Source organism: Pogona vitticeps, chromosome 6 (assembly GCF_051106095.1).
Source record: "Pogona vitticeps strain Pit_001003342236 chromosome 6, PviZW2.1, whole genome shotgun sequence".
NCBI classification, from domain to species: Eukaryota; Metazoa; Chordata; class Lepidosauria; order Squamata; family Agamidae; genus Pogona; species Pogona vitticeps.
The window spans coordinates 119,217,300-119,226,543 of NC_135788.1; the positions used below are offsets into that span (position 1 = coordinate 119,217,300).

At 46.0% G+C, this 9,244-nt stretch overlaps 1 protein-coding gene and 1 non-coding gene across 4 annotated transcripts; both read right to left on the bottom strand.

The window, feature by feature from the left end:
• Positions 1-649: 649 nt before the first annotated feature.
• TRNAQ-UUG (transfer RNA glutamine (anticodon UUG)) lies at positions 650-721 on the bottom strand. Its single transcript has one exon. It is a non-coding gene; the product is annotated as a tRNA-Gln (tRNA).
• A 1,101-nt stretch (positions 722-1,822) lies between these two features.
• On the bottom strand, positions 1,823-9,189 carry PDZD11 (PDZ domain containing 11). Of its 3 annotated transcripts, none has more exons than XM_020810496.3 (7): positions 9,062-9,189; positions 8,092-8,240; positions 7,721-7,804; positions 5,984-6,040; positions 5,031-5,129; positions 4,834-4,894; positions 1,823-3,846 (listed from the first exon to the last, which is right to left on the bottom strand). In XM_020810496.3, the coding sequence occupies exons 2-7, from the start codon at positions 8,188-8,190 to the stop codon at positions 3,812-3,814; spliced, it is 435 nt and encodes a 144-aa protein (XP_020666155.3). In that variant the 5' UTR covers positions 8,191-8,240; positions 9,062-9,189; the 3' UTR covers positions 1,823-3,811. The 3 variants fall into 3 exon arrangements, with proteins under 3 accessions (XP_020666155.3, XP_078234337.1, XP_078234336.1); XM_078378211.1 differs by having other exon boundaries at positions 9,048-9,070; XM_078378210.1 differs by lacking the exon at positions 9,062-9,189 and adding an exon at positions 8,585-9,057.
• Between the last annotated feature and the right edge of the window lie 55 nt (positions 9,190-9,244).

A 9,244-nucleotide genomic window follows, 5' to 3' on the forward strand; every position in this document is an offset into this window, starting at 1 on the left:
AGATCAGTTCCCGGCTTCAGGAAATGAAAGGGCTTTCCAAGCTCTGCCCAAGGAAGGCGGGCCTTTCTTTCCAAAGGTCTCTGATCTTTAATCTCCAATTTCAGGCTTAAGTTTCAAAAAGCGAAGGGCGCGAATCTACTGCTCGATACCCCCTCTATTTACACTTCTCTCTCTCCACCCCTTGATCGAAGACTCCTCAAGGAAACAAGTATCCTATGGCTAATGGCAGGGCACTCTGCACATGCTTAAAGGTGCTGGTTTCTTTGCAGTTACATTTCTCCTTCCACGTTGTAGCCCCTACACCCAGGCTTCCCAGTTGGGTTAAAACACACACACACACACACACACACACAAATTCCTTTCCCCCCCCTTTTTTCCCCTCTTTGTCCCTTTTTCAGGAACTTTGAGCACAAAAGTTGTATTTGCTAAATGGAAACTTGGATAAAGTTGACTCGCTTGGTGAGAGTGGAAACCTAAGCAGAAGATCCGCTGCCTTCGTCCCCACTTTTTAAACCGAGGGTTTGCACCCAACACGGAAATCTTTGGCTGCTACTTCTGTTCAGGGACCCCCCCTAACGAGAGGTGAAGAGCTACTGTCGTTCCGACGTGTTGACACGTGTCTTGGAGAGCACCCCGAGGGCCAAAAGCGAGGTTCCACCGAGATTTGAACTCGGATCGCTGGATTCAAAGTCCAGAGTGCTAACCATTACACCATGGAACCGTCCACAGCGAATGCTCTCTTTCTTTCCTTTTTATTGCAACTGAATTACAGGACAAGCCATTCAGACGACCGCCTTTGCTGAGTTTGCATTGCAAAAATCTAGTAGCAAAAGGAAACACGGATCAACAGGTCCTTTTGTCTTTAAGATACCTTACTTTAGGCACAACTTGTTTTCCTTTGCTTCTGTCGCTGGGAGGCTGGCAGATTCTATTTACTTGGGTGGGAGGGTGAAATAATGAAATAATTTAATTAATTTAATAAAGCAAACTTTGTCTGCTGTGATCGTTAGGCAGAAGCATTTCCTGGAGTGCTCTGATCAGCTCTCTCCTCCCCCACACCCACCCCATGTATCCCTTGGGTTTTTAATGGAATAGCTGTTTAAATTCTTTTTTAAATATGGTAATACTTTTTTTTCAAGCTTTTAATATTATAAGCTGCCCTGGGTCCTCTTCAGGAGAAACACAGAGTTTAAATGTTAAATCCACAATAACATGTGTGGAGACAGTCCTGTGTAAAGAACAGGTTTGAGAGATCCCTGCCCCAAGGAGCTTACAATGAGAAGTTGACATTGGTGAGAGAGCTAAGCATAGGAAATTAAATAAAAAAACCTTACAGACAATCCACCGATACCACTTTTTTCCATTCAGGGAGCTGGGACTAACCTGTTTTACTATATCTGTCAACCGCCATCTGCCAGAGAACTGAAAGCCCACATGGAGTTATGTTCTTCCTACTGTTTTTGCCACTCCTGGGTTACTTTGAGATATACTGCCTCTGTATGGGGAAGTTGTAAGTTCACAGACACTTGCTGAAGTTATCTACCCTCCATTTTTTGCTTGACCCACAAACCCACTGTCACCATGAAGGGGCTTAAGTTTTATTTTTCAGCAAGGAGACTCGGGCAGAACATCAGCTTCGGGGTGTCTCTCAGTGTCAGATGGAACCAGACCCCTTCCTTTGACAATCACAACTAAGCCCCTCGCTACTCTGCACAGATCACGGCAGGTGGTTTTGGTTCGCAGAGAAAGTACTGGGTTGGTCTTACAGGTGCTTTGTGTGCGGGAGTGAAAAGCTTGAAGGTTAGTAAGAATACATAACATATTCTGCAATGGGTGTCTTTATTAAAGATTGAGAATATTCCAAAAGTGGACTGTGATGAGGGAAAAATACCTAGCAGAAAATCAGAACGCATAACAGGCTTTGTAACATATTCCTTTGAATAAAAAGCAGATTGGAAACAACCAGAACTTTAAACTGTCACCTTTCTGGACTACAGTTCCCACAGTGCACCACCAGCACAGCCAATGACCACGCTGGCTGGAGGCACATGGGTGTTGTGATCCAAAAAGTGAACTTTCCCCAGCTCTGCAGAAAGTACATTTCAAAGAATAGCTCAGAATATTAAAAGGCCTTGTTTTTCCCATAACAATTCCCTCAACCAGATGTTCTCCTGTGGATACTACATTTCCCAGCATTCCCAGATCAAGAAAGGCAGTTCCACAGCTGGGGGAGGTGTTCGGGCGAAAAAATCTGGAGGCTCAAGTCCTTCCCTTCTTCTCTGCAGGCGGGAATGGTTTCCTCGGCTGTTCTCATTCAGGTGGACCAACCACCAAAGTGAATGAAACGGGAGCAACAGGAATTGCAGGCTGGGGCTTGTGAAGATGAAAAAAGGAATCAGCCACTCCCAACAAATCTTGCTTAGAAGATGGGTGTTCAAGATAATTAAGTTCCCTGGGGGGAAAAATGAATCCATCCTAAGGAAGAACAAGTTAAGCATTTGGAGGTCAGGATGCAATCCTATTATAAGGAGCAAAAATGCAACTTGGTGTTTTACTAGCATAAATCATTCTCAGGTCCCTTGGCAAAATACAGGTGGCAAACCCATCCGGATCCTGTTTTGGGAACTCACCGTGGGACCATTCTAGCTCATGCATCGGGTGTACATTGAATAAGACACGTCCTCCTCCTCCTCATCATCATCTTTGAAGTGCAGGCTGGAAGGGACCCCATGCATCACCTGATCTGGTCCCCATCAAGGAGGCACAGTGGGGATTCAAATGGCCAACCGGATGCCCAGGCACAGAGCTGTCCCAGCACAGAATCTGTAGCAAATGTTTTTATATCTGTTCAAAGACTAAGAGGGGGTATTTGGCACGGGGAGCGTTGATGTAAAAGAAAATGTAACATTTGTGCCAAGCTGTTGAGGACAGGGTAAGAGGGAGAAAAAGAGGGTGTGATGGCCCCTCCTGCCTGCGCAGCATCATCCACGTGGAGATCCTGTTGCTTAGCACAGTTAAGTTGCAGCTGAAGTAGGCGCATTGAATCCATGGGGTTCTGGTGCTCCAACTCTGCCCTAAGTTCCCCTGATTCAATGGGCCTAAGTTGCAACTTAACTCTGCTAAGCAACAGGACTTCAGCCCCGGTGTGTTGTGCCTTTAGAAAACGACAATGATTTCATTATTCACAGAGGAGGAGCTTATTTCACAATTTTTAAAAAAATTACCCAGCATCCAACCAAAACCACGAATTTTGCCACCAAGGCCACAAGCCACAATGTGCGATCAAGCGTAGTCCTAAATATCTAGAACTTTACAAGAACAAGACAGGGAAAACGTATCATGGGGAAGGCTGCCTTTCTGCTCCCCCCCCCATGCACACATTTTAGTAGAACCAAAGGAAATAAAACCATTTGCTTTGATACTGATCAATAAGCAGACTGTATCCCATAACATCAACAAAAGCCCAGTTCAAGTCCGACAGGCAACACCCTCCATTTCTTCCTTCTGAACCCCAAATATCTTTATTTTTTGGGGGAAAAGAAAACAGTTGCAAAAGAACAAGGCGTTGGATGAAAGATCCCAATCCGAACCTCGTCCAGTTCCCGATCTCCCTTCGTTCACAGCAGAAAAAGGGAAGAAATAGCATGGAAGTTAGATTTGTTCTTTCTGCAGGAACTCAAGATTCCTCTTCGCCGAAAATCAAACTCTCCAGTACCAGCTGTTTTGAAAATCAAAACAAGGTAGGGTCCAGCTGGAGCTTGGTAAGTGAGCCCTCGGCAAAAAGACGACCACAGGTTGGAAGCTGGGGTATCTAGTGAACAGTTCTCTCCTTCTGCCTCTGATAATCTGGAGAAACAGAACGGACATCAGGACATCAACAAGGCACATGCTCGGTCTGAACGAAAATCCAGTGCCCTCTTTTGTAGGTTAATGCCAGCCAACTACCTCGGGGAAGTCCCCACGTGGAAGCTAAATCCCCCCCTGTGTCAGCAAAAGAACTCAGGAAGATGTAGTGGCCGGAATCCTGTTGCCTATTTAAGCCTGCATAAGGGAGATCAGCTAATGGCAAATGGCTTCTCACTCACAATGTTCTGATTGCTTTCCTGAACTTGTGTGACCAGGCAACCGCTCAGAAACCCAACCAGCACCTCCTTAATGAGCAGCAGTTGGATATCGGGCTGATGTGATTTTCCTTATACAACAGTAAATCTGCAATAGGATTCTGGCCACTGCTTCCAGGACGGTGTAGAGTTAAGCTGTCAGGCTGGGATTTTTTGAGATCCAGGTTGAAGTTGCCCATGGTTCCGGAAGCTCACTCTGGAATTTGGGGCCAAAGGCTTGTTCTCGCAGCTTGATAACCCTCCCAGGGAGGAGGAGAGCCATGTGTGGAGGACAGATGATATATGAATGTAAATAACGATGATAATAATATTTTGTTTATTTATTACCATTTCTGTACTGCCCCACTAGTGTTGTGGTTCTCTGGGAGAAGAGGGCACCATCCATAGCCAGATTTATCATAGTATCTCCTCCTCTCCTCTAAGGCCCTCTTTAAGGTAGACTAATAAAGCACAGTTCTTCTCTGGCACAGTTGTGCAATTAAACACTGCGCTACTAACTGATCCACAACAACGTCTTATTTTTCCTTCGTCAATCTTGGCTTTCTGGTGGAGCCTCCTGAAACCACAATTCCCCTGCCTGGAGCAAAAACATCTCACACTTGCGGGGTTGATATGCCCAAGAGCAATGAGGAGGTGCAGAACTTACACAGTGCACAGTTTCAGTTTGAAAAGGCCCCCAGATTTTGCAAAAAGCAGCAGTAGCAGCACTTACTGTAAGGGAAGAAACGGACTCTCATGACAATCTCGCGTGCGGTTTTCAAAATCTCCACCGCCTGGGAGGAAGCAAGAAGAAGAAGAGAAATGGCTGATTCTGAAGAACATCAATGTGGGTCGTAAAGGGCTCTGCACCGGCTTCTTCCACTTTGCTCACTAGGGGGTCTAAGCCTCTGCTGAGAGGCCGTATCTCACCTTGCCATGTTCTATATCCTGAAAGTCCACATCGTTCACTGACAAGACTTGGTCTCCCTCCTGTAGTCCAGCACGATGGGCATCAGAGTCCGGGATCACCTGGCAACAAGACGGGTGACAGTACCAGTTAGACATTTGCAAACACCGGTATCAAGGATGGGCAAACCATGCCTGTTCCAATAAAACAATTTGCTGCCCCCTGTTTTGCCCCTTTACAGTTCAATACAATGCCCGCTTCATCCTGCCAAACTGTCACAATATGTAAGTAGAACTCCCCATACTTGGAGAATGAAACTGTGGATTAGGATTAAATTGTAATGATCATAATAATAACGATCATAAAATAAAGCCATCTCTGACTTATGCCAACCTTTCTGAGGTTTTCAAGGTAGAGAAGACTCAGAAGTGATTTCCCCTTCCCTTCTTCTGGGGGTGTCCGAGGACTGTGCAGTTTTAGAAACTTAACACACATTCTCATAACTGCTAAATTATCTTTCTAAAAAAACTCCAAACAAAATTACTTGTTGTTGTTTTTTTGCTCTTATGACATCTAAGGCTCCCATCGTTTGTGTTCGTTCATGAGTAGCTCTGAATACGCTAAATGACACTTCCTTAAAAAAAAAAAAACAAGCAGAAGAACTAACAGATGCAGCGGTAGAAGGACTGCACCTCAAAAATCAAGTCACTCAGCAAATGAACTGACATTGTGGGCCTTATCACATGCAACAATTGCCTGGTGGCCATTTTCTTTTAAAAATGTTTTGTGTTTGAAACTGTTTTGTTGTTTGTTTGTTTGGTTTTGCCCATAATAAAACACTGAAGAAAAAAAAAGACCTTGCACAAAATCCAGATCCAAGGGTGGGTAATACTTTTATTATGCCACTGAGATATAAGAAGCAGTGGATCTTAGCAGAGCTAATTGGTCGTGATTAAAGGGCAAGAGACAAGCCTACCTTAGAGATGAAGATCCCCAGCTGAGACGCCTTTCCTCCTCGAATATTGAAGCCCAACTAGAAAAAAAAAACAGATGGATCAGTTGATAGCAAAGGAACTGCCAACATTTAGCTGTTAACCACGGAACTGGTTTTTGAACAGTCTTTTCGCCGACTCCCTTAACTACAAACACAAAGCTACTGCAATAATTCTGCATTTGTTGCCTCTTTGACTTTAAATATTGTCTTAATTTACCGACTTCTTTGTATTGTATTAACATAATTCTGCAGCTTTTATTCTTAAGCTAGCTGGGCCAGAGGAGACAGTGGTTTGGGTTACAACTACTGTTTTCTATTATTTTGACAGCATTTTCATCTCCATTACAGGGCAACGGCTTCAGTTTTTATAACAGTATTATTATTATTACTCAGGCGCAGTGTGTTGCACTTCCCAAAATTTTACATTGCATGTGGCTACTCCACAGAAGGCCTGGAAATCTGCTACTAGGAACTGGGCCTTCTCAGTGGTGGCCACCTCAACATGGAATTCACTACCAGCGGAGGTGCTTGTGGTCCTCACCTTCATGGCATTCAAGAGACAAATAAAAGCATGTGGTTTTTTTAGCCAAGCCTTTGATAACCTGCTTCCTATTTAATTATTTGATAGCTGATTTTTGTTTCAATTGATATCACCATCGTGGTTTGGGGGGTTTATTGTGAAACAATGCATTACCAGGGTGGGATTTTCCCCACCTCTTTTTCTTTTCTTTGATTGTTCATTTTATGCATTTTATTGATGCACGCCACCCAGAGTGGGGGCCTGGGTAACCAGATGGGCAGGGTGTAAGTTTAATAATAAATACATGAATATTCTTTATTTTGACTCTCATGGGAAGTGCAGAACGTCTTTGGTCCTAAGCTCCAAACTTCGTTTTTGAGACAGAGTGAGCAGGTCTGGATCTCAGTGGGAGGAGGAATAAAGAGTGGGTCCCAAAACACCAGATTAGTTTTTGCTTGATCTTCTTATTGCCCATCGATGAATCCACAAAGAGGCCTTTCAACCTTTCTGAATACAGTGGGGTCTCTACTTAAGAACTTAATCCGTATTGGAAGGTGGTTCTCAAGTTGAAACGTTTTTATGTTGAATCTGCATTTCCCATAGGAATGCATTGAAAACCATTTAATCCGTATCTGCTCTTTTCCATCCATAGAAACTACAGTATGGCAGGGAAACCAGCAAATAATAGTGCTTTGAGGAAAAGGTGGCAACCTACAGACCTCTCCAGAAGGGTGGATTCGGCTCCAGGGCCACAGTTCCCAACCCCTGCAACCAGTAGGGGGGAGGGTTCTGCTTTTTGTACTCACATGTCCCATTCATTACCCTCTGCCTTCCCAGAAAACCATCCTGACTTCCAAGCGATCTGCCCACTATGTCAGCAGGCAGCAGAAAGAACATGCTTTGCCATCAAAGTGACTGAAACTGGCCACTCCCAGAAGGGGGACCACGGAAGGCTCCTCCACCCCTGTCTTGCAGTGGTGGAAGGAGACGGGCTTCTCTTGGGCCTCCAGATGTTGTTAAATAGCCACTAGCACCAGCCTTGGGAAGCACAATGTATGGTGACAAGACAATAATATGCAGAGATCAACGAGGTTCTCTTGCTCCTGAACAGGAATCCAGGAAAGGAAGCTTTTATCCAAGTGGACTAATATAAAGTTCAAAGGGTTCATTCTTTTTCCTAGTACCAGGTCAACTCTCACCTGAGCTCCTGGAGGCTTCTTCAGGACAATGGTGCGAGGCAGGAACTGGGTCAGTTCATTGTTGTAATCAGAATGGTAGATTCTCTACAGGAAAGAAAAAGATGAAAAATCACATCGCGATCCTCTGTTTTGGGGCTCACTGCATAGTCGTGTTCTCCGCCTCTGCTCTGGGCGGGGTATGAGGCAAATACAGGGGGAACCTGCTTAAATACGACATGTCAAACTACAAAGATGTCTTTTCAGAATCATCCGCGCCAGACTTCTATCTAACACCATGCAGGGTCTGAATGAGAATTCTGACATCGCTAGTGATATGTGTATGTGCATGTCAGAAAGCCTCCATAATGACAATGGGATTGGGGGCTACCCACCTCATGAGGAGGGATCCAGGTCGGGGGGCTCTCGTACGGAGGCAGAAAGACCACAGGATAGTCGTCATAGGGGATCCGGCCCCCACCTCCAATATCCATTTTGGAACGGAACCGCAGAGGTTCAACCGGTCCTTCTGATGGCTGGACGTCTGAGGAAAGAAAGCAGCACCAGTGACCCCCGTCTTCCTATCTAGTATACAATAGCATAATATAGCCAATTACTTTCTCTTCATGGATCCCGTTAGCTTCATGCATAAATGAATCTTCCACGAGGGAGGGGGGAACAAACCTTTGGCACTTCGAACGGTTTGGACTCCCACAGCTTTTTATCCTTGGCGTTGCAGGCTGTGGATTCGGGGCATTGTAGTCCAATCCCTCTGGAGTGCCAAAGGTTTCCCCACGGCTAGATCTTGTACAGCCCCCCCCCCCATCTCTTCTTCCTGACAGAAATCCTGGGGGTCATAATTGTTTGTTAGGCAGTTTAAAAACTCACCCATATATGCACAACCGTTTGTTATTATTTTTAAAGTTTGAAGCCATAGAAGAGAGGACAGCTAGCTCTACTGAATTTGGCTGAAAATCTTGGAAAAATTACTTTTTTGGGAGGAAGGACTACAAAAAAAGAGAGAGCTTCCCCTGCCAGTAATGGCTTGGGGGGAATTCCCACCCCTCCCCAAATCGTTGCCTCCCCCGCGACACCAACGCCCTCATCTGGTGCTCATTAAGGCCATGCTGGCCGGGTCTACTCAGAAGCAAGTCCCGCCGAGTTCAAGGGGGCTGAATCCCAGGTAAAAAAATAATGGGGGGGATCAGGTGGCCCTCCCTTCCGCCTCCCCTTCCCTGGGAACGAGCCCCAGAGGGTCCTCCTCCTCCTCCTCCTCCTCCTCCCGAGGAGACCTCCCTACGAGCGGACCTCTCCGCCTCTCCTTCACTTAGCAACCGGGAGGGGTTCCCACCTGCCGTCCCTCACCTGAGCAGCTGGGCCAGGGTAAGCCCCGCCTCCCTCCTCAACCCTCCCGCCAATCCGGAAAAAGCCCTGCCCGAGGAAGCCGCCAATCCTCCGGGCTCTCACGCCATTGGGCTCCCCCGTCTTGCCCGTTGACCCCAGGAGGTGCGTTCGGATTGGTCGAGGGGAGGAGGGGAGGCGGGAGGG

What these genes read in the sequence shown, in the direction of transcription:
- PDZD11 (XM_078378210.1), bottom strand. An exon ending in TGGGGATCTTCATCTCTAAG is followed by an intron (nt 5,130 to 5,983) that starts GTAGGCTTGTCT and finishes TCTTGTTGCCAG; the next exon opens with GTGATCCCGGACTCTGATGC. An exon ending in AGGATATAGAACATGGCAAG is followed by an intron (nt 4,895 to 5,030) that starts GTGAGATACGGC and finishes GCTTCCTCCCAG; the next exon opens with GCGGTGGAGATTTTGAAAAC.